This window comes from Diplotaxodon limnothrissa, linkage group LG23, assembly GCF_057381915.1.
Source record: "Diplotaxodon limnothrissa isolate DT_005_m linkage group LG23, D_limnothrissa_male_GT1.1, whole genome shotgun sequence".
Taxonomy (NCBI): Eukaryota; Metazoa; Chordata; class Actinopteri; order Cichliformes; family Cichlidae; genus Diplotaxodon; species Diplotaxodon limnothrissa.
Genome location: NC_140617.1, coordinates 3712602 through 3738193, shown reverse-complemented (window position 1 = coordinate 3738193; position 25592 = coordinate 3712602). Strand labels below are relative to the sequence as shown.

At 42.3% G+C, this 25592-nt stretch overlaps 1 protein-coding gene across 2 annotated transcripts in view; it reads left to right on the top strand.

Moving 5' to 3' along the window:
* Positions 1-25221, top strand: part of tle5 (TLE family member 5, transcriptional modulator) — a 51147-nt gene extending 25926 nt beyond the window's left edge. Inside the window, exons 3-7 of one of the 2 annotated variants that reach the window (XM_085348019.1) lie at positions 5455-5518; positions 13318-13362; positions 22168-22230; positions 22946-23020; positions 24787-25221. In XM_085348019.1, the coding sequence (XP_085204145.1) occupies positions 5455-5518; positions 13318-13362; positions 22168-22230; positions 22946-23020; positions 24787-25011 (472 nt within the window). In that variant the 3' untranslated portion in view covers positions 25012-25221. Of the gene's footprint in view, positions 1-5454; positions 5519-13317; positions 13363-22167; positions 22231-22945; positions 23021-24783 lie in introns of both variants that reach the window. The other variant, XM_085348018.1, reaches the window with a different exon arrangement.
* Positions 25222-25592: the final 371 nt, after the last annotated feature.

Below are 25592 nucleotides of genomic sequence, written 5' to 3'. Positions count from 1 at the left end.
TTACAGACACAGGCAAAGGCAGATGAAAGAGTAACACATTGTGTGTAAAATCCTTGCTCTGGTCTGATCGCTTTTGTTTGTAGGGGATTCTAAAGCTGCAGTAATGCCCTGTGCGTCTTTTTCCTCGACTTTGGTTTTTGTAATTCCCACAACAGTGAGCAGCACCATTTAACCCCCTTCAGAGAGTCACGTTGCAGTTGAAAGAATGCCTTTTTTGTCTGAGCATACAGAACATGCATACAGTTCCTATTGACTCAGGAGGGGAGCTAGGATTGGGTGGGGGGGCTTGGGAGCCATAGACGAGGCTTTGTAGTATTCTGCTGACCTGCGTGTGTCTGTTGCTGAAGACTTTAAAAGGCAAATGTACCGCAGGCGTTCCCCCGGGTATAGTACCGAGCATTGTAGCTGTCGCTGTCTTCTTCTTCCCACCCGACAGCCCACCCTCCTTCCCCCGTCTCTTCTCCCCTCCCCTCGTTCACATGCATAAATAGATCAGGGAATACATAAATCAAAATAAAGATGACAGCAGGAGCGATTTAGAGGCGGAAGAATCGGCAATAAAACTCCATCAAAGTGTCGTTTGAGAACAGTGGCGCAGGCCCGGGGGCTGCTGAGCACCAATCAGAGGAGGCACGGAGCCAATCCCAGGTAGGCTGGCAGCGGGGACGCCTGTTGTCATGACAACCCACCATACAGCCTACGCATGTACACAGGGATGGCGCTAAGGGTTTTATGTAAGTGGGAAGGGGAACATTTTGGGCGAGTGGAGGCTGCTCGTACGAAAACAGGATTAAGGATTAAAATCACCAGCCCAAAGAAAAAAAAACCTTCACACATGTCAGTGTTATCAGGTTGGACATCTGTTGCTTACCAAGGTGTGAGCAGTCATAACCAGATATCCTTAGCTTGGAGCAGCCAACAAGTGCACATCTTTATTTTGCTTGGTTGCATTTTGGCTGCAACTGTTCTCAATTTCTTCGTATCGATAAAAAGAGTTGGATGGTTGATACGATAAATGTTGAGTGTTATTGCTGCAGAGTGGATTTTCTTTTAAAGCGGGTCACTGTTTACTTGTTTTATACACGTGTGGATTCTTGAGAAACATTGTCATGCACGAAGATGACATCCTTGTTTTCAGCAGCAAGAACCAATCATTACATGAGTTTAAATATTATGGCAAATAAATAATAAAAATAAAGGGCATTAAAAATGTTACTGATATGAAGACCTCAAAGCTGATACTGGGAGGCTGGTTGGATTTTTTTTTTTAAAAAAGGAAACCTCAGGCATGACAAATGTCAAACTAAAGGTAATAAATGGAAGAACGAAGAAGTAGCCAAAAGGAGAAGCTAAAACTTCAGAACAACACAGAGACGTGGAGAAAGACAGAGGCAGTAACCCAGACAGGAAAACAGCCAAGCAACTCAGATGAACTGACAAGTAAAGGAGGAAGAGACCATCTATAAATACACAGAGAAGACTAATTGGGAAAGAAGACTCAGGTGAATCTAATGAGGGCAGAGCAGACGAGGGGAAAATGCTAACACAGTAAGGCAAACCAGCACACAAGACACACAAGGTGACTTATTAACAAAAAAGCAGGAAGTAACAGGGTTACAGAGTTGTTAACAGAGTTCAGAGTGACAGAAAATACACATATAAAAGGAAGGGAGACAGAAAAGGAAACACAGGAGACAGAGCGGGGGAAAAAAGGTAAACTGTTTGGCTGTTAGCGTTTACATTAGGAACAGCTGCTGTGAGAGCACCGTGAGAGCTGAGATAAGACAGAAGAGGATGTTTCTATCTACTTACAAACACAGATATCCCATCATCAGTTACAATTGTGCGAAAAAAACTAAATAAAAATTTTCATTCCAGAAGGTAAACTTTAATATTTTTTTTTTTAACGTTTTAGTTTTGATGATTATGTTCTTATAGCTCATGAAAATGAGAAATCCAGTTGAATAATGTTCAATTTCACTTATACACTCAGTACTTGGGGGTCCTTTACTGCAAATTATTGCATTAATGCGGCTTGGCGTGGAGGTGGTCAGCTTGTGGCACTGCCAAACTTTTATAGAAGCTTTGATAGTAGCCTTCATCTCATCTGTATTCTTGGATCAATTGTTTCTAGTTTTCCTCTTGACAATGGATTTTCAATGTGCTTCAGGTCAGCGGACATGGCTAGCCAATCACAAACCTCTGCAAAATAATGTTTGCTGACCATTAATAATATGTTCAGCAAATGTTTTGGCATGGATGCAGTTGCTAAGGTCTGCTGAAAAAGAAAAGCAGCATCTTCATAACGTTTGCCAACACATGGAAGGATAAAGTGCTTTGAAATCTCCTAGTAGATGGCTGTATTGACTTTGGATTTGATAAAACACAGTGAGCCAATCACCAGCAGATGACATGGCATCTTAAATTTTCACAGACTGTGGAAACATCACACTGGACATCAAAATCCAACCTTACTTTCTGTGCCTCTGCACTCTTTTTCTATTCCTTATGACCTTGATTTCCAATGAAATGATACATTGGATCTGTCCAGTTCCTTTTCTCCTTAGCCCAGATAAGAACTTGCAACATTGCATCTGGTTCAGGAGTGGCTTGATATTAGAAATGTACTAGTTGAAGTTCCTTTCCTGAACATTTCTGTGGGTGGTGGCTGATGATGCAATGACACCCGCCTCAGGTACTCCTTGTGAAACTCTTACAAGTTCTTGAATCAACTTTCCTTCACAGTCCACTCAAGGTTGCAGCCGTCCTTGTTTCTTTTTCTGCTTTGCTTTTCCTTTCTAGTCAGCTCTCCATTAACATGCTTAAATCCACTTTTCAGTAATGACCTTCTGTGGCTGTGGGATTCACGATTGTCATCTGGATAAGAGTCAAGTCAGCAGTTTTTTTCCGCAATTGTGGTTGTGTTTAATGAACTAGACTGAAGGGGCCTCTTCCAGTGCTGCTTTTATCTGAACAATGTGTTTGTTTTTGTTCACCCTGGCCTTTTGTAAATTGTACCTACTGGTAGGATGGTTTTTTGGTGCACGTTTTTTCTTCTGTCTGCCAATGGTGGATGGATCAGCATTGGTCTTATTCGCCTTTCCTTAACACCTCTGTCTTCTGCTGCCTGAGGCACTCTCACTGCTTAGCAGCAATCCTTGCAGTTCACTCTAGGAGGGCATCTTACTATTCATGACTGCTCCACACGTCCTGGATAGTGGTATAGACATGAATCTTTGTTCCCTCTTCTGGGTTTTTTTTCTGGAAGATCCTTGGAGTCTTGGACTTTGGGTGAATTCCATAGAATTGAGAAAGCTTCTCAGCACCTGTTTCATCCACTGAGTTTGTGGCTTTCCTTGCCTTGTCATCAAGCCTTATTTGTTTAGTCTTTTTACAATTGTGCAGTCATGAAATTCAATCTGAGGACTCTGGAGACTGAGATGTAGCTCTTGGTTGATGAGTTAATAAATTTATTTTGATTAGCAGCACCTGGCTGCTACTTAACCTCCTACTTCCTATAGAAGCAGTAAGGAGTTCACAGCCCTGCATAGTACTGTGAAAACTTGCTTTTTCTATTGCCAAAAGCATTCACTTTTCTGCTTTCACGCATATGAACTTCAGTGACATCCCATTTTTTAATCCATAGGATTTAATATGATGTCAGCCCACCCTTTGGAACTATAACAGCTTCTGCTCTTCTGGGAAGGCTTTCCACAAGGTTTAGAATTGCGTTTATGGGAATTTCTTTTCTTTTTTTTAACCATTCTTCCAGTAACGCATTTATGAGGTCAGACACTGATGTTGGGCGAGAAGGCCTGGCTCACAGTCTCTGCTCTAAATCATCCAAATCAGGTTTCGTACTCTGTGAAGATCAGTCAAGTTCTTCCAAGCCAAACTCGCTCAACCATGTCTTCATGGATCTTGCCTTGTGCGCTCGTCTGCAGCCACGTTGGAACAATAAAGGGGCATCCCCAAACTGTTCCCACGAAGTTGGAAGCATGAAATTGTCCAAAATGTCTTGGGATGCTGAAGCATTAAGAGTTCCTTTTATTAATTAAGGGGTTGAGCCCACCTCCTGAAATACAACCCCTTCCATAATCCCCTCAGCTGCTGTGGAAATCCGTTCCATGAAACTCCCTGCGAACTGTTCTTGAGCTAATCTGAAGGCCGCGTAAAGTTTAGAGGTCTGTAGCGATTGACTCTCCAGAAAGTTGGCGTGCACTGTGCACTGTGCTGTGCCCAGCATCTGCTGACCCCGCTCTGTAACTTTACATGGACCTTCCACTTCATGTCTGAGTTGCTGTCATTCCCAGTCGCATTCACTTTGTTATAATACCTCTAACGGCTGACTGTAGAATATTTAGTACCATGGAAATTTCTTGACTGGATTTGTGGTGGCATCCTATCACAAACCAGTCTTGAATACTTTTTCATTATATTGTGGTTTTTGTATTTAAAGTCAGGGCAAGGGTGGAGGCTCTAGCTGCAGTCTACACTGCAGTAGCTACAGTAAGTATAGAAAAAGCAGCACAATTCTGTGTGTATGAGTAAGCTTACATTATTGCCTGTGTGTAACACGGTGTTCAGTCTGCCAGTTAAGACTAACAGCGGCAAAGACTGAGCCATCGCTCGCTATAATCGAGCTGTCATTCCTGCAGACAGCTGCGAAGAACAACCCTGCATAAATATACACACACCATCAAACAGGTTACAGACTTATCCTAAATCTGAACCTATCTAGCATGTGTGTCTGCATATTTTGATGAGTCTTACCCACGCTTCACATCGGATGATTCCGCCTGTGACTGACACGCTATAAAAGGCTGCTTCAATCAAAATCACAGAGGGGCTCTTTTTTTTCCACCTCTGTCGTTTTTATTTGACAATCAGGCTGACTTGTTGATGCATCCTCCTTTGTCCTGTCGCCTCGCGTGACATCAACGCTGACATGATTACAGCTAATGGCTGTCGCAGGGAAAGGGTTGCAGAGAACGCGTCAACACTATATTTAGACTTTTTGCTTCGCTGCCTCTTCTTTGATTTAGTGAGCAGACATTTTGGCTCGGCTCGTCTCTGGAGTTCAGAGGGAGTTTGACCTCCTCCTGTCAATCGACACATGTCAGGTGTGGCGAACACGCTGCCACTGACCTAATAAAGGCGAGGATGATGATGATGATGATGGTGCTAATGATGATGATGCAGTTGGCAGCGATGATATAGATGAAAATGGTGGCGGGGGATGATGAGAACGGAGGTGGTGCTGCTGCTGCTGATGATGATGATGGTGGCGGTTGAAGCAATGATGAAAGTGATGACAGTGCTGCCGGTGAAAGTGGAGGTAATGATGATGAAGGGGGGTAGAAGTCACCTGGTGTCAGCACTTTTAGAAGGAAGACTGTCGAGCTGAATAACAAGGTCTGACTCTGTCCTCCTCTCCCCTCCCTCTCTCTCCAGTTTGAAGCTCGAGTGTGACAAGTTGGCCAGTGAGAAGTCAGAGATGCAGCGCCATTATATCATGGTGAGTTAAGCTGTGTGTGCTGCGCGTCAGAGCTGATGGTTGACACAAAATGCCATCTTTTCACTGTTTTTAACTAATGTAGATTTTGGTTGTTGTGCAACTTCTTTGTATTTTCACTCTACCTCCTCCATACCCTTCATCATCTTCCCTTTTGCACAGCAAGTCATTTTCATAGATTTTCTTAAAATTGCTTGCAAATGATTTCAGTTAGCAAAGAAGTGACGCCGTCGTTGTGCTTCTCTTGAAAAATGTTTCCTTTGTTTGGGAATCTGACAGTTACATTATTAATTTTCCAAACTCATCTAAACAGTCTAACAACTCCCTTAATTAGATTCTTCTTCGAAGAAAACGGACGGCATCAGTTGTTTCAGCAAATGCCCTGAAAAAGCATGCCTTAATGATCAAGCGACATGTCCCTTTAGTGTTTGCTGGAACAAAGGCTGTTGTCTGTCAGCGAACAAAGAAGGAAGTTGGGTGATGTTATTACAGAGCCGCGAAGCCTGCAGCAGGAGGAGATTGGACTAAGTGAGCAAACAAAACTTTTGCCGTGCTAATGGATCGTAAAATGTAATTTTTTCCAGCCGTGATTTGCACAATTTTGGCACAGACAGATAACGCCATCCTTCAAATTAGGATATCATATCTGGAAAAAACATTTTCTTTTAGTTCAGTTTGAAGGACATGTTGGTGAAACCCTAAAGTGCGCAGTGCAATCAAATCCAGTTGCTGACTGGTGTTGATTGTAGCCCCGTTAGACTTGAAATCTCAACACGTAACATGATTGAAATGATGGTATCATGTTCCCTAAAAACAAAACCTGAACTGAAATAAACCAGAATTTTTCATGCTTTGTTCCCTTTTGCTTCTGTAGTTAATGTATGTGTTACTCGCCTCCCCCAGCCCCCTTCATTTCCTCTTTTTTCCCCCCCATCTCTCTGTCTCTGTCCACACATTCACATCCACACACAAACATGCACACACAGATGTGGTTGCCTGCTCTCTGCTCCACCTCGGGGCTAATCTCATTGTTGCTGGCCGTAGCTGTGTAGCCGTCTGATGTTTTGCCTCTAATTGATCCTCTGACTGGCTTTAATCTCATCTCATCTGCGCTGCCGCACTGCTCTCTCCACCATCAGCAGGGCAGCAGACACATACAAACACACAATTCCTCTGTGTATCTTTCAGGCAGACATGTGTACACACAGTTTCACACACACACACACACACACACTCGGGCATTGTCGTCCTTGTGCACATAAGCACACACCCACTGAAACAAGAGCACAGTCGTGTAAAACAGATTTAATGAAAAACCGATGCCACGAATTTCAGAAATAAATGGAAACTCTTACTAAAGTGTGTTGCAGAATCCAGCAAATTCTGATTTGTGTGTTTTTTCTTTGTGTAATTGCAGTGATTTATCCAGATTATAGGTAATAGTTGATTTAAGCATTTAAATGTTTTGAAGAAACGCAGCTGCACAAATTAATAAGGGACATGATGACTTTTATAGTCAGAAAAATGTTCTACAGACTGTTTAGTAGCCTGCAGGCTGATATTATCAGCACAAAGTTTTCATTAGGGTTTGGTATTTTTCTGATCAGCTTGTGAGGCACTACAAAGTGATATACAACTTTCAGCTGCTCTGTTTTTGGCAACGTTAACCAAAGCATCTCTTTTTTCTTTTTAAGAGTGCTCCTTTGCCTCCAGTTCACTCAGTGACTCTGTGATGCATGTGCTAAATCAATTTAAGGGACACTTTAAAAGACAGAAACCAGACAAGGCTGCATACATGCAATGGGTAATTCAAAGGCTGATGGAGGCAAAGCTCAGTTTGAGTGTTCTGTGTAGTTTCTATCCCCTTAAATGTTGTGGTCCTGCTTTTAAATGACTAAGGGACAGATCATTATCTCTTAGGACCACTTCAAAGTCCTATATTGTACCAAGTTTTAACAAGATAATGTAAGTCTTTAATGTCCCAGCATTGTGTCTATTTCTAAACAGATGGTTGTTCCTGCTTTTACTGAAGTTACTGAACCTTTCTTGCTTAACAACAGTCAGCTTTGGTACAAGTTAGCAGCTTGGTGCTACATTACATTACATAGCCAGGCTTGAAAACCCCTAAAACTCTAGTTTAAGAAAATGGGTATCACAGCAGTGGTTATCAGCTTCCATTGTTAAGCTAGACTTTCTTTATCAGATTCTGTCTGCAATATAATAGTATCAGAGTGTATATTTGACTCTTCTGCACAAAATTGATTAACTGAGTGCTTCTTACATTTGTTAAGAAGACCAGATCATATGTTTCTTATATGTTGAATATAAGCACAAGGGAACACTGGTGCTACAAGAAAGGAAAGCTAGCAGAAAGTTTAGCTTTCTGTCTTTCATTTTTTCTAATGTGATAGCTGCACTTTGGACATCTTAAATCTTAAAACAGAAACACACTGATTCAGGATACTCGAGTGGGTTGGTCTTTACTGCAGTTTCAATGATATATCAGTGCAGGAGCTCAGAGATTCCCAGATTACACATCAAGAGATGTCAGACGTTCTGAAGCAAGCTTTGCTTCCCATTTCCACATCTTCTACTTCTTCTGACTTGATGCATCTATCGTTCAGAACAATACTGCAGCCAGGAGGGAAAACTGGGCTGGAGCCAGTCCCAGCAGACACTGGTCAAAAGGCAAGGTTCACTCTGGATGGTTTGCAACCACATGAACTTCCCTATCTTACATGTGGCGAATCAAGAATCAACAGGAAACTTAACATTCCTGCCTTTGGATCGTGTGAAGACGCCAACAAGTTACTCAGGTGAAGCTGCTAAAATTGGCCAAAACAAAACTGATAAATTGGTTTGCTTAGATTTGGTAATAGGTGGTGCTTTTCCCCATTTTGATGTTACAAGAGGGGAATGATCTTTTCTCTATTTGGTAGGTAGGGCTGTGCGATATGACCAAAATCTCATATCCCGATATAAGAATTCTATCGTCCTGATAACGATATAAATCACAAAATTTTAACATTTTCTGTAAATTCTGTGAATCTCGGGCAGCTCGACTTGCGGGAAGTGTTTCCAGCTGCGCGTCATGTAGCTGGAGTCGAGTGTTTTAACTGATGCATGAAACGATACATTTTTAGACATAAGTTGTAACGGCCGCTGTTTTCTTTGTGAGTATTTATTACACGGCGTGCTGCGGGGGAAAGCCTGTTCTAACGTTTGAGTCTAAGGTTTATTTTTTAGCACCTGGCGGCTCTTTTTTAATTCTCATCCATAAATAATCTGCTCTTTCACGTGATTTAGTTTATTTTGAAAAGTCTCAACAGGATCTTGAGCTTTATTGTGAAAGGTTTATGTGGAACATAAACAAGCGGACACGCGATGCTGTTACCGTCGTTGTTGCTAACCACAACGCATAAAAACAGGCGCTTGTCCGTCCGTAGTGTGGTTATATTAAATATAAGAGAAAGAGAGAACTTTAAGAAATTAATATAAACACTACAGTGACCAAAACAATGAAAAAATATTGCAGTAAACAATGAATTTTGCGACACCACGAAACAAACAATAGCGTAAAATGTTTATGTTTATATCAAACAGCCCTATTGGTAGGTGTAATTATTTTGCAAAAGCCATGGAAGCATTGATTTTGCAAAATAAGCCCCATTTAAAACTTTGCAGTGATGTTATGTGATACTATGTAAAAACTGGGATAAGACTTTCCAGGGAAACATTGGAAAAATAGAACAAATAGTTGAGTAAGATCCCTGGCTTCTCTCTCTCACCTCTGCAAGGCATGAAGCGGGTGTGAATGTCTGCTTTAGAACATTAAAGATAGTGTGTGTGTGTGTGTGTGTGTGTGTGTGTGTGTGTGTGTGTGTGTGTGTGTGTGTGTGTGTGTGTGTGTGTGTGTGTGTCACCCACTATCAAATGTCAGGAAGGATGCGGGTGAAAGGGGTTTCTAACGCTATCTGACCATCAGACATGCAATTCAGACAGAGCGTAAATCCTGCTTAACCTCACATGTCTAACTTTAGTGAGGAGGAGAATATGAGGCAGCTTTTTCTTCAGCCTGCATCTTATAGCTATCGTGCTGGAAAACAGTGAGACAGGAAATGCGCAGCTGAATGAAACATGGACACTTTTAAGAGAAAATGCCAGACAAGTAGCACTTTGCAGTGTTTCCAGAGTCTGCTGAGGAGTTCTGATTCTTCGTTACAAGGTCTTTCATTTTTATTTGAAACTCAAGCTTCATATATAAAATGTGAGGGGCATAAAAGTGCAATCTGCTTGAATCTGAGCAGTTTAAAACCATATATAACAGTGAACGCACCAGTTGTTTTATAAACATGTAATTGGGTCTGGGAAATAAAACAACATTTAAAAAAAAAAAAAAAAAAAAAAAGGCAGCCAGCAAATAAATAAATAGTTTGCGTCCAACCCTGTTACAGATTTAAAAGAAGAAATAAAATGTTGTCTAGAGATCTGTGACAGTTTTAAAAAAGCCACAGTATTGAGGCTAGCAGGTAGGCCAACTTATCTGCAATCCCAGCTGATCATCTCACACATTCAATTCCACCTCAGCTCCTTCTTTGCTGCATCTAAATTAATCAATATTATATGTGTTCTCCCTATAGATTAAATCCGATCTGTGCCATTTTCCTGCACTTCACTCAGGCAGCAGCCTCATTTCCAGAAGTGAGAACATGGATCACTTTCGCCAGCTGTGCTTTAGACTGGCAGCCACGTTTAATTTCAGTTCAGTTTAATTTAATTTAGAGAGGGCAAAATCAGAAGTCGTCTCAAGGTGTTTCATATTGTAAGGTAAAGATCCTACAGCAATAGAGAGAAAACCCCAACAATCAGCTGACACTTGGTGACAGTGGGAAGGAAAAACACCCTTTTAATGGAAGAAACCTCCGGCGAGCTCAGGCAGGGACAGCCACCTTTAAATACAAAGTGGTGTGCAACACATATTTATAAGAGGTGTGTTTAGAAGAAATAAGCCATCATAGGAAATGTGATGAAAGTTGAAGGCTCCCATTCTACTTATAAGTACCCTCAAAACCACAAGTAAACCAGCAGGCTGAGACTGAAGTGCTATATTGGGGTGATATGGCACTATGAGGTCTTTAAGATAAGATGGGGACTGATTATCCAAAATGTGAGGAGAAGAATTTAAAATTTGACTTTGGATTTAACAATGAAGAAAATCCAATATGGGAGAAATATGCTCCTTCTTCCTAGTCCCTGCCAGTACTCTCGCTTCAGCATTTTAAATGAACTGGAGGTTTCTTAAGGATGTTTTAGGACAACCTGATAATAATGAATTACAATAGTCCAGCCAATAAACTCTAAACTAGTTTTTCACATCACTCTTACACAGGATTGTTCTGCACAAATGCAAGAAAGCAGTCAAGCTAACATGGATGTCTTTGAGAGGAAGCACATACAGGGTTTACACGCAAACTTCACACAGGATCGTCTTACTCTGAGGTGACAGTGCTAACCGCTGCACCATCGATACATGTGAGAAAGGAGAGCAGATGATGCCCTGACCTGATTCTGCCAAAAGTTTCAGAGTTTTTATGTGAAAACGGCTTTAGTGAGGAGTGGGACTACCACGTGCTGCCAGAACAGCTTTGGAGTGTCTTGGCATTTATTTCACAAGCCTCTGGATCTCTACTGGAGGGAAGTAATCATGCTTTTCCAAAAGAATCACATTTTCTTAATTATTTAAAGCATTCTTTACCTTTTTAACTCTTTCCCCCATGACTGCTTTATATCAAAATAACTGGTTGTGCATCAAAAGTTAGTTAGTGAGAGTGATCTCTGCCTGTATAGCTTACTGGAGCAACCCTTGGAAAAAAGGTTTTTATGGGGAAAGAGTTGATGAAGAATTGGCATCACTTGCCAAGACACCACTCCCATCAGTATGGAAAATTTTCATTATAGGATAAAGGTGATGCCTCAGAAGGGATTTGTATTGATTTGCAGTTGCTCTTTCCTCCAAGGGGACACCTGCCCCAAAATAATTACTGGATCTCCTCGTTTGTAGAGGTCAAGTGTTGAGATATTTCCTTCACTTTATCACCCCTCTGTAGATCCGCTGTATTGGATTAACTGAGATAAATTACACGTTTGTTACCATTTGCTTACCATTTGTCTTTTTTAATATGTGCACAGCCCTTATTGGATACATGCTGATGTAATTGTGCAGCCATCTTCACATTCAGCTGAAATAAAACCTGTAAAATTGAATTGTGAATGCAGTATTGCCAAAACAGCCTCCTTCGCCCACTCTGACTCGAACGCACACACAGTCAGCCACGCACACACATACGCGCACTTTCAATCGCACTTCCACTCCATCAGTGGCAGGCCGAGTCTTGTATCCCCACTACGACCTCCCCACTCCTCCTCTAATAGCATATCAGGTTGCCCCACTCCCCCAGCCAGCGGCAGCACCTCCATTTCCCCAGCGCTGTAATTACTTTAGGGAGCTTCCGCGTGGGCACAAGCAGCTACGGAGCTATGTTTTAGTGCGCGTGCATGTGCGTGCGTGCACGTGCATTCACTTACAAGAGAGAGCCAGTGTGAAATTGAACACAAACAACTGTGTGTGCGTGCATATGTGCGTGTGTGTTTGTGTGTGAGTGACAACAAGCGAGAGACAAAAATGTGTGTGTGAGTGAGAGATGTGTGTGTTGTTTGTTTTCCAGTGACAGAGCCAGTCCCCCTGCAGACAGAGTGGGTGATTAACAGGGTTGACGCCTAGAAGGTGGCCCTCTCATTAACACTGAACACACACACACAGACACACAACAGAAGCCGTTTCTCTTCTGTCTCTCCTTTTCTCTCGCAGTCTCTCTTCCTCTTTGTGTCTTCTCTTTGCATGTGTGTGTGTGTGAACATGTCTGAAGTGTAGAAGTAAGTAAAGGGACTGTTACCGATCACATCGACTTGTCTGGATAATTAATAATTCTAAATAATAAATGAGGCAGCGTCTCTTGTTCCACGTGCGCACACATGTGGATCCTGCTGCTGTGTGATGATTGCAGAGATTAATGAAACTCATCCTGCACACAAACAGCTGTAAGCGACAAACAGAACTTCAGTACGCCCTTTAAATTAAGCAACTGTTTATATTCTCTGGCAGTTCATACATGCAAATTTCATTTGTATGAGGGAGCTGGCGTGTACATGAGAAGGAGGATAAAATGACAAACTGGCAGATTAATTATGCAAATCAGTTGATCGGTTTATTTTTATGTGCCGTCGTAGCTTCGGTTTCAGCAGCTCATCATTTTACATCAAATAACATCGAACAAAGAACATTGGAGGTTGTTATTAAGCTGTTTACTTAAAAACAAAGGCAAAAATGAAAAGGCGAATAAAGTCTTCCGCAGTGTTTCAAGATTACTGTACCCATGTGAATTCTTGTTCTTATTAATCTGCAGTGTAATGATGCCTTTCGGGAATCATCTCTTGGATTTAAGAAGGCCCGTATAATGTTTTTTATGATCATATTAGCATTCGTTGCTTTTGGTGGAAAAAAGCAACGAAGCAAACTGAAGATGCTTCGAGTGTTCCAGCTGAGAAACAGAATTTTTGTGCGATTTCCGATTGTGGTGCAATCAAAATGCACATTAGCTTCAAACGTGATTTGTCACATGCAGTCAGTTGAGCATGATAAATTGTTAGCATGGAGCTCCTGCACAGACAATTTTTCTGGCAACAGTTCGGTGCCTGTGTTTTTATAGCTTTTTCTTCTTCTTCTTCTCCTCTTCTTTGTGTAGTACTATGAGATGTCCTACGGGCTCAACATTGAGATGCACAAACAGGTAAGTCTGTATTTAGTCTCCTTAAAGTTCGCTCTTTTATTCCCATCACATAGGATGTAAAACTGTTGTATGATCATAAACAGAAGATTGCTTTTGTGAAGAAAATTGAAACACAGGAGGATGCCTTTTCTGCTTGCAGGATGTGATGGATTCAAACTGAGGGGCATGCATGTTTATCAAGTTTCTATTGTACCTCCTGTGTGTATTATGTTGCTTAAGGCTTCCTTTCTAACATGCTTCTATAAACTGAGGTGTCTCCATCGTCATGCAACTACTGCCGAGGGTTATCAGTCTAATTTTTAGGGCCCGAGCACTGACTGTGCGAAGGCCCTATTGTATCTGCTCTGTTTCTTATTATTATTATTATTCAGGCGAAACAAGGGCCTTTTTGAGGGCCTAAACATGCTCAAAAACTCATGAAATTTTGCACACATGCCAGGTCTGGTGAAAAATTTTGTATTTTAATGGTTTTACATATGAGCACTGGGAAATGGCTCTAGAGCGCCACCTATGCCTTGTTAAATGCATCCCTACGACCACATCGTTTGAGCTACATGTATGAAATTTGGCACACATGTGTATCATGCCAAGACGAACAAGAGAAGGTGACATTTTGGCTCTAATTTTGCCATTTCCATGCCTCGAACTTTTGCGAACTCCTCCTTGGGGTTTGATTTCATAACCTTCATATTTGGTCAGTGTCAACTACACCCTTGTGCCATGTTAAATTGCGGAGCTTTTGAGTTTTCACAATACTATGAGGCCGTGGCGCCATGGCGAATTTCGATGACTCGCCATGAAAATCTTATTGTCTCTCATTTTGTCATACATTTTCTGACCTTGACCAAAGTGAACACATATGATAAGGCTCCACCCCTGAACATATTTCAACTGCCATATTTGACATCAAGGACAGCGCCACCTAGTGGGAACAGGAAATGTCATGTTTTACACTTTGGGGTACAGTATAGTGATGGGTGACATCTGCAGCCTCAAATTTCTCCAGAAAAGCCTTAAGGAGTTGGTCTTGGGTTACAGTGAAAACTGTGACTTTTCACGAAAGGGTGTGACCCCAGCAGCATGGCGAACTTTGATGTCACGCCATGAAGAAACAAATTAGTATAACTCAATGAAATCCAGTCTGATCAGTACCAGACTTTACAGGCATGATGTCAGACCCGCCCTGAACAGATTGATGTGCCCATTGTCGGAAATACGGACAGCGCCACCTAGTGGCAACAGGAAATGTCATGGCTTTAATTTTGTTGTACTGATGTTCACAGGTTCATCGTGGCCACCTCAAAAGCGGTGAATATCAACATCAGTCCCTCGTGATGCTTCAGTGCAAAAATTGTGACTTTAAACTGAACGGCGCACCCTGGTGGCAACGCGGTTCACCATGAAAGATGAAGTGGCTTTTGAGGGGCTTGGAAAGTTTATAGAGGCTTGAAATTTGGCACACACCTCCAAATGGATGTAGGCTTTGTTGTCATGTGATCATTTTCATTGAATAGCGCGAAATTGCTCCACAGCGCCCCCTACAAAATTTCAAAACATCAGCCCCAGCTCTGTGTTTCATCTATGAGTCTGAAACCTGGTAAGCTTATGGGAAATATCAAGATGTACAAAAAAGTCTCTTGGAGCAATATCCCAAATCCAACAGGAAGTCAGCCATTTTAAAATTAATGTGTAATTTTGGCAACATTTTCCCCTCTTTTCAGGCTTCATACTTTGACGAACTCCTCCAAGGGATTTCATCATATTGAACCATTCTCCAGTGTGTGGAATCTAAAGACCTTTGTGATGTTAAATTGCGAAGCTTTTTACGTTCAAGGAAACGGGGTGGTCATGGCGGCACGTGGAGTTTCAATCACTCGCCAAAAAGCAGTAATATGCTGTCACTCAAAGACACAAAGTCCAATCTCTCCCAAAGGTCGCAGGCGTGATGAGACTCGAGCTCGGAAATGTTTGTTATGCCCTTTGTCTATAATGGTTAGAGCGCCACCTAGTGGGACGACTATACTCATGGTTGAACCAAATGAAATGTTAACTGGTGGTTAAATGCATGAATTCCATCATTGTGACATCAGATCGGACGTGCTGGTTTTAGGTGTTGGGCGTGGCTCGACGCGCCGGGGGTGCGAGGGCCCTCATAACGCTGCTTGCAGCTTTAATTTGTTATTGCTTTTACCAATGTTTAGAATTTTTCTTCCTGTCAGTTAGCTTTGACATGTGGATTTAAATACTACAGGAAAAAATCCAAAGAAGCCAAATCTGAGTGAAAAATGCTTTTGTGCTGTCAGCAGGAAGTAGCTACTTTCCTCTGCATAAATGAATTATTTTATAAACCTGGCTAGCAGCTGTCTGACAGGCAGTGCTCTCTCTATACGTGTTATGGATAAACCTGCGAGAGCCACAAATAAAAGTTGTAGTAATTTCAGAGCAATTTGTTTTAATATTTACAGATGAATCATACATTTACCAATAATCTAGCGTCATTTTGTACTCTGTGATTGAAAAATGTCTCAAGGACTCGCTGTCCTGTATCGTTGCTTGTTGTTCATACTGACGATTCAGCTGGGAGAATTTCCTGGACTTTGAGGTGCCAGTTGGCTAACCTCATCAATGCAGATAAAAAGACTTTTAATACTTACTGAACCTTGAATTATGCACTTCATTACAGGGTTCTTTTTTTCTTTAACCTGGCTCAGATGCATTGGTTGCCAGGGTTGGGAATGTCTCCATAAGTTACCTGTTGCATGTGCCTCACTGATGTTTGACTGGCAGATCCACATTGCTGTATTGTGGTAGCCTTATTATGCTACAGACATGGATACTCAGAGAGCAGCTTAGTGTTTTGTTTTTTTTTTGATGGGACGGGTGAGTAAACAGTGACAGGTACAAAGATTTACCATAGACAGCATAAAAGATGGACTTTGTGCCAACATCTGAAAGTGAAGCTAATGTGGAAGTACTTTAAACTTGCATTTTTTTAATGGCCAGCAGGGGGCGACTCCTTTCCTAACAAAAGTATGTCTGGTAGTATAGATGTCTATGGGGCAATGGCCCTTGGCTACCTAGCTGTCTGACATCAGATCACCTTCCTGATGAGTTCATGGGCTCAGTCACTAGTTTCAGGTCACTGATTAAAACACGAAGTTCAGTTTGGCAATTATGGTCATTACTAGAATAAGTCCAGTAATTTTTGTAAAAAGGATTTTTTAGGATTTCCGTTCATGGTCTCAGGAGTCTCATCTCTGCTTTTGGCGGATGGTGTGGTTCCTTTGGACTCATCAACCTTGTTCCGGAAGCCGAGTGTGAAGCAGCTGGGGTGAGAATTTAGCACCTGAAACTCCGAAGCCACGGTTCTTAGTCAGAAAAGGGCAGCGTGTCCACTGCAGGGTGCAGGAGCGAGCTGCTACCTCAAGTGGATGATATCTTAGGGTCTTGTTTACAAGTGAGGGAAGAGGAAAGCAGGAGGCTGACAGATAGATGAATGCGGTGTCAACAGTGATGCAGACGCAGTACTGGGCTGTTGTGGTGAAGATAAAGTATGAAAGTACATCTATGATGTACCTTCTTACCCTCACCTTTGGCCCAGCAGTTTTTGATTTAGTTGTAGCCATAGTCTTTTGATTAAAAAAACATTTAGTTTTATTCCTAATTAGGACTAAATCCTTTTAGTTTTAGTCAACTAAATATCATAGGATTGTAGCAGACGAAGTCTAAAATTGATTCAGTTGAATAAAATACAAAGTGTCAAAGGAGCTGTGCATTCCTCGTGATGCACCGACAGCTTATTGAACTGTTGGTGTGATTATTAAACATAATCTCTGTTTCCTTTGGGGATCTCATTTGAGTGAGGTCACCTAATTCTGTGTGTAAATCCAGTTGTTGTTGATTTTTTTTGTTGTTTTTAGTAATTTTGAGCATCACGCAGTCATTTCATGTGGATGTAGGTCTTGGCAAAATGGCATTATATTTACATCCAGTGAAAACGGTGCTGTAAGAACTAGTAAGGTATTTTGAAATGGAGGAGAAAAAAAGGCCCTCAATCAGGCAGGGCGTGGGTGAGGGAGTGGTCCATACATCAGTTTGTGTTGCTGCAGCAGGGGGAGTAATTTATGCTCAGCCTGCAGGAGGAGAGAGCGATGGGCCTCCAAGGGGCCAACCCTTATCGATGACCTCGTCTGGTATTGCCCATCCACACTCACAAACGCACACGCACGCTGTCGTATGATTGACGGCGTGCGCTGACAGCCATATTGGAAGAAGGGAGCATGCTTTGACGAATGGAGACACACATGAAAGTAGCAGCTTCCATGATTTAAAGACCTTCACTTGTATGCACCCGCACAAACTCTGAGGTTGGAAGCACAAGACGGGCACCGCGATGCATGCTGAGCAAACGCACACACCTTTCTCCTTTATCTCATAGGGATTAAATTCATAGGCACAAATGGAGTTGTGTGTTTGTGTGTGTACCCAGCAATCTTCGTACGTGCGTGTGTGTACATTAGCTCATGTACTTTCCCATTGGCTGTCTGCAATCTTTTAGAAATGTCAGTGTGTGGGTAGAGCCAGCGTGAGCTTCGGTGTGTTAGCGTGCACGCTCCTGAGCCCCTCCAGTCACTCCATCACCGCATGTGCCTGCGTTTTTTGTGTGTGCGCGTATGTTACCAGCGCATGTTCATAAACGTTTGTGTCTCTCTGCTCGTGTGTGCTGCTGTTACTGTGTGTGCGCACACGCCCGTCCTTTGTGCACAGTGTGAGTGGGTGCCGAGAATCGCTAGTTCCATTAGAGAGTTGAAATTGAAGGGGATGTGTGGAAACGAGTGTCGAGGAGCATTCATGTCTAGGCCTATTGTGCAGAGCCACACTCCCCTCTCTGCTCCTCCTCCTCCTCCTCTGTCTGTTTCCCTGTTTTTTCTTTCTCTCTCTCACACTCACACATTCAATTGCTCCCTCTTGATCACTCTGTCCTACTCAATTCAAAAAATGCCTCTCCACTCTGTGCAGTCTGTCTCTTTGCTCTCTGCATCTCTGTTTTGTCTTAGTGAGGAAAAGCAAGGTTGAGTTGCGGATCGAACTGGGAGTGTGTTGAATGAAGCTGTATCGTTTATCTGTTTTTCCTCGTTTTCTCTTCCTGACAGCATTTGTGTTTTGTTTGTGTTGTGTATAGTATATATGTTCTCATTGTGCTCATCACATAAACCAAACTATGAAGGCAATTCTGAGTATATTCATCTGTATGTGAGCTGCATCTGCAGGAATAGTTGTTCGTGTTCGGCATGGTGGAAACTCTTTGTTAAGCAGAAGTGGCGACACTGAAAAGGCTGTGATTCAGTTATCCAGTCCTAGTTTTAGGAAATTTCAAAACAAAAATGCCAATTATTTTGACCTCGTTTCGTGAGCATTACTTTTTTCTTTTTTTTTTATTCTTTTTATCTGATAACAAACTGAAGATATATATGGAAACTGGAGCAAAAGTCCTTTTGATTAGTCATGTAACTGGTCACATTTGTGTACATGAAAATAATATTTTCAACCTTTTAAAGGGAGAAAAAGTATAAATTTAGAGGACAGAGGGGCAATTTGACTTCATTTTCCACTCATACCAGAGGCCATTTTTTGGGGTCTGGAAAAAAAGCAAGGTTGAGTCGAGGATTAAACTTGGAATATGGCTAATAAAGCTGTATTCTGTTTCTGCCTTCCTGTCGACCTGTTTTTCTACTTAGTTAGGGTTAAGCAGTCAAAACTGCTTGGGTAGGTTTAGATAATGTGGACTACTTTGCTAGGTTTGCACAGTCTTGACCTTTCAATTAGGTTTGGACAATTCAGACTAGTCGGTTAGGTTTAGACCAGGGGTCCCCAATCCCAGTCCTCGAGGGCCGGTGTCCCTGCAGGTTTTAGATGTGTCCTTGATCCATCACAGCTGATTTAAATGGATAAATGACCTTCTCAACATGTCTTGAAGTTCTCTAGAGGCCTGGTAATGAACTAATCGTGTGATTCAGGTGTGTTGACCCAGGGTGAGATCTAAAACCTGCAGGGACACCGGCCCTCGTGGACTGGGATTAGGGACCCCTGGTTTAGATAATCTAGACCAAGAGTGTCAAACTCCAGGCCTCGAGGGCCGGTGTCCCTGCAGGTTTTAGATGTGTCCTTGATCCATCACAGCTGATTTAAATGGCCTCCTCAACATGTCTTGAAGTTCTCCAGAGACCTGGTAACTAATCATTTGATTCGGGTGTGTTGACCCAGGGTGAGATCTAAAACCTGCAGGACACCGGCCCTCGAGGCCTGGAGTTTGATACCCCTGATCTAGACTATTTGATTAGGTTTAAACAATCTGGACTACTTGGTTAGATTTAGCTAATCAAACCTGCTACCACAAGTTTAGATCATAAATCTTCTTGATAAAAAAACTACTCAGGGCAGATTTAGGTGTTAAAACTATTTAGCTAGGTTCTGAAAAAGGTCGTGGTTTGGGTTGAAGTACAACAGATGGCACTTTGATAAGAGCCACCTGCAGCATGTTATCATGTGTGTGCTGCAGGCATAAAAACTATTCCTTTTCCTCTTTGTATTGAAATATATTTCAAAGTCACGCTTACAAAAAACAGGACAGCTTGCTTTCATAAACGAGAAAAAAATCTCAGTATTTCACATTTTGCCATGAGACCCTGTGACTATAGGGGAGCCCACGCAGTGACAAAGCCAGTACACTCTAAGGAAGTCTGTGTAACGTTAGGTTTGTTTACTCTGCCTTCCATACTTCCTTGAAACAGAATTTCGTCAGTGAAAAGTGCTCCAATAGCATTTTAGGAAAGCCAGAATGAAGCAGAGTGAAATGTAAAGTGAGGACACGAGAGAGGAGGCTGCATTCAGAACGAAAAATCTGAGGGAGAAGAGAAGGTGATGGAGAGCAGGGATAACAGAATAGACAAAAGCTGGGTTGGAAAAAAACAAGATAGACAGAATAAAGGGCACTGAAAAAGAGGCAGAGCCATAGTTAGCGTGGAGCGAGTCCCGCAGAGACATTTTAGAGATGTCAGGGAGATTGTATGTGTAATGATGAGCAGATAGGAGTGAAGCGCTTGATGGGAACTGTGCTCTGCATGCCTAATGTCTGTTAGAAGAGCCTCTCTCTCCTCATCGCGCCTCGAATTAGGCTCTAACACAATTACTGCTGCTTTGCATATCTCTTATGGATTGGATGATTACCAACCAAATGTGATAATAGACCTGCATGTGAGAAAGATAGGGAATGTGCATGATGTGAAAGAGAACACGGCATGTGCGTGCGTGTATGGGAGATTATTACTGTGTGTGCGTGGGTGTGTGTGTGTGTGTGTGTGTGTGTGTGTGTGTGTGTGTGTGTCCGTCCAAGTGTTTTTAGAAGCGTATTAAGTACAAGCAACTAAATTAATGAGGTGAATAAAGGGATTCTGACACATCTGATATATGTGCATGTGTGTGAGATATATTTGCTCCAGTTTGGGAAGGTCATAGCAGATGTTTCCCATACTGATGAGTGTGGCTTAAATTCGCTGAATGACGATTCACATTTAACAAGGGTTTAAAGGATAAGTGTGGTGATACTCTTTATTTTGAGCTGTCATTAAATCCCATGAAAAGATTAAAATGAGCCGTGAGCTGCTATCACATTTTATCTGTGTAGCCTGAGGCTATTATGCTGAATTCTTCTGTTCCATAGAGTTGTTGTCCTCGACACTTTGCCCTGGCATGGTTTTTGTTCACCTCTTCTGGCTTTGGTTGTTCTGTGTTATCATCTCTGACTTTATTCATTCATTCGTTCATGAAATCTTCTCCATGGATCTCACAGGCATTAGTACCCAGTGAGGTGCAGTAACATTTTTTACATTCAGCAAATCCACATCTATGTGCTAAAGACACCACCACCCTACGTTTAGTTGCTCAACAGCCTCAGACAGAAGCAAAGCTGGTATGAGCTTCCTTCTGTTAGTGTATCCCCTCATGACCGAGCATTACTTAGGTGACTTAATCTAATAGAAAAGTAAGAATATCCTTCCCCTCTGTCCCCTGCACCATTAATTCTTGACTATAGACAGTATAAATATGGACGTAGGCGCCCCCATGTTGTCTGTCTTAAACCTCCATTCTCTTTAATGGCCACCAGGGGGAGACACCTGTGGTGGCTAAAAATAAAAATAAAAAATCTGCAAGCACTATCCCGCTGAGTTTATGGGCTCAGTCACTCATTTCATACTGTATAAAACAGTGGTGGTGTGGTGTAGCTTTGCAGTTTGAGGTGTACTCCTAATGCTCCAAACCTGGATAAATGCGAGGGTTGCATCTGGAACAGCATCGAGCATAAAACCCGGTCATTAATCCCAATCTGTGCGCTGCGGTGAACTCAATAAACCATAAAGTCCGTTTTGTAAATTTTGATCATTGTAAGATTCAGAAAGGCGAATAACCCAGGATCTGAGCCTACATTTCACAGTCAGATCCGCCCCTTACTTCATTATGAACACACCCAGTGTGTTTTATTTTGAGATACTCATCCATGCAACGTTCTATTCTAACCACTGAATATACAATTATCCCTGTTTATTACAACAACTATCAGTTTTTAGGAAACAGTGGAAAGTTTTTTTTATATTTATGACCATTTTTAAGGTTAAAATTATTAAGCTTTGATGCTGACAGGGTGGGGAAGATGGAAAATAACCATTTGAGTTACATATTTTTTCACTGGGTTTGTTGGGAGTGATAAAAATATGGAATACTATAAACCACTATGCTCTCCTTCAACAGGCTGAGATAGTCAAGAGATTGAATGGGATCTGCGCACAGGTCCTCCCCTACCTGTCTCAGGAGGTAAGCGCGTGCACACTCTGGCACAGAGCCGTCAATAACCCTCTGACCCTCAGCACTATTCCTTACATCCTGGAATGAGATCACCCTCATTCCCACCTCATTACCTCTCCACCTCCGTGACCTCAAGCTCAGCATCCCTCTTCTCTCCTCCCATCATTCATCATCACTTGCTTCCTGTGTTTCTTTCCACCTCAATTTCCATTTCACCCTGCCCCCACCTCGATTCTGCCATATTCAATCTGTCCCATCCTCACGGTTGTCCCTTCCCCCCTCCCCTTTTGACCTCTTCCTTCACTCCCCTCTTTCCCTCCATTTTTCCCTCCTTTGCCTCCTCCTACTCCATCCAACTCTTCTCTTGCTTAATACATGTGTGTGTTTGTGTCAGTGTAATAAATGGCTGTGCGATTCAGATAAGCCATGCTCTTATCTGCCCACCAGGGGGTTGACCATCCATTCCCGGGTGTCACACAAGGCGTGTGTGTGTGTGTGTGTGTGGGTGTGTGTGTGTAACTGGATGAATAGCAAAATGGTCAGAGGGGGAGGCGCAACACCAGAGAGGGTTGTCGGGTCTCTGTTGGGACTATTGATATTGATCTAACCTCTCCACCCCCCCCAACTCTCCTCCCCATGTTTCTATCTCGCTTTTGTCTTTCTCACTTTCCTCCTCTTGTCTTTACCCCCTGCCTCCCCCCTGTCTCCCACCCACCATCTCCAGCACCAGCAGCAGGTCCTGGCAGCCATAGAGAGGGCCAAGCAGGTCACCCCCCCGGAGATGAACTCCATCATAAGGGTACGTTGTTGCAACCCTAACCCTGCCTGAAAAAGTGCAAATATTGACCAACCCGATCAATTCTATTGTTTTCTTTTACATCTTGCATTTATTGACTTATTGTTTGTGAGGATAAAAACCTTTGTGTGTCATCGCAGGGTTTTTCTCAAAAACCTAAAATGTTTTTTTAATGCTTTTTTTATATCGTGTGAAATGAAAAACCCTAAACCTCAAAGGTTTCCTGCCCCGATCTGTTTCCTCCTAAACAGAGCATTATAAAAGTAAATAAGCATTTATTAGCTCCAGTTGCTAATGAAAAACGTTAAAATGACCCATAAATCATGATTATATTCAAGCGCTGGTAATGTATGCCTGCACAGTAAAATAAACATTTATAATTGTTCCCACTGTTTTGTTTAAGCAGCTCTGGGAACAATTAATTTTTAAAGGGTTTCTTTAGAGTTATATTGATGAAGTCCAAGAGAAACTTTTAAAGCACAGACTTTCTTTTTTTTTTCTGATGCACCAAAAGTTGGAATATAAGAAATTAACTTTTCTAGAAGTGGCTAAGCTCCAAAGAAATGCTGGATTCTTCTGTTAAAGCCTCCATGCCTTGAAATGTTTTTGTTTAGGTTTCATGTTAAATGTGCAGATTTAAGTAGAGATAACCTCGGGGCATTATTAGGGTTAAAATCTCTTCTACACTTACGTCTTAGGAGTGTGTAGTACTCTTCATCACGAGTAAACTACTTTTTGTGTCTTTTTAAAGTGGTGGTATCCATCCCATCGAGGGGATAAATTTGATTAAGCCACAATCCTGTCCATTGAAACAATTACAGCACAGTTATCTCGCTAGCTAAAATACCAAATCTGTACAAACCAGGCCAGCTCGTTAGCCTGCTATGCGCAGATATTCTTTATATCGGCAGCTTTAACTACTTCAGCTACGCTTCATCATTATCAGCCTCGTGTTAGCTATCCTAGCTCCTCCATCATTTCACTATTGTCTAGTGTTCGCTAGCCCAGCCACTCCATCACTGTGATAGATGATTCACGGTGGTGCGTTGCTTTTGTCTTTGTGTCTGCGACTTGTGATAAAGAAGGTGGCGCTCTGCGTTGGCGTTTGTGGTAGGGCGTTCTGTTGTCGGTGGATCTTTTGCTTTCAAAGGAGCTTGTAAAGAAAAGCGTCTGGACTTCTTTAAGTTGCTTGAAGACGCTTGAAGTCCAGACGCTTTTCTTTACAAGCTCCTTCGACTACGATGACCTGGATGACTGAGAACCTTCACAGACATCTTTTGCTTTGACTTTAGTCGCATCATGTAGAAAGTTAGAGGATCAGCGGGGGCAGTTATGTGTCGATTATAAGAGGTCAGAGGGAGCTGCCGTAAAAATGAACTCACTTTTGGGTGTGTGTAAAAGAGAAGCGTGGCAGTAACAATGTATCTCTCTGTACTTTAAAATCAAAGGCATGTCGATCCCATGATATTGTTTTTTCCAGTTCTGTGCTCAGATACCTCTTTGTCTGCACTTGTTTCTTAGGCTTTTATACATCTTAAAAACTGCATCTATTATAAATAAGCTATGTGTATCTTCTACTGAGCATGTGCTATGATACGTGCGTTCCATCTATCCTGTTGTCTGTAAACTATTAGCGCTGTGCCTCAAGGGTTATATATTAAACATGACCTGTGGTTCTATAATAGGTCTGTCCTGTGTTTTGCAGTGATTTGTGCGCTTGATCTATCCTACTGTCTCTAAGTTGCGTCTGATTCTTTTCCATGCAGCAGCAGCTCCAGGCTCACCAGCTGTCTCAGCTTCAGGGCCTGGCCCTGCCCATGACTCCGCTGCCGCTGAGCCTGAGCCAGCCGACCCTCCCTGCCGTCACCACCTCCTCTGGTCTCTTCTCCCTCTCTTCCCTGCTGGCCTCTCAAGCCCAGCTGGCCAAGGAGGAGAAAGCATCGCGGGATGGAGTCGACAGCCACCGTGAGGAGGATGGAGACAAGTCTGATTAGATGGTGTTTCAGCCCTATTCAGCTCTGTTTTTATCCAGAGACCTGAATCCCTAGATTCAAGCCCACTTGGCCTATAGCCTCTCCCCCAGGTCTCCCTCTCTTTGACACTACCTAACATGGGCTTCAATTTCATCTCTTCCGACCCCCTAGCCAACCCCATTATTGGGAGGTCTTTGGCACATACCACCTTATATCCTGGTATTCACCATAGTTGGGTTGTTTCTATATCTTTTTTTTTTTTTTTTTTTTTTTTTTTTTTTTAGCCATGAGACTGTCGCTTTCTTATGTATCTTGTATTTTCAAGTGTGCTCTCTCTCTCTCTCTCTCTCTCTCTTGCATGTGATTAAGCCACATTTATCCCTTTTTAAAAAAAAAGAAAATCAGGACTACTTTCTATTTCAGTTTCTTCCTGCCTCCCTCTTGCTTTTCTCTCTCTTCTGATTCCTGTTGAGTTTCCGTGTTTTCCTTTCTTCTCCATGCCTCTCTCTCTCTTCCTCCCTGTCTTCCTCCCACCTCTTGCCTCTGCCTCTTTCATAGGTCCTTGTTAGACAGGACTGATCCGTCAGACTGAATGCACTGTT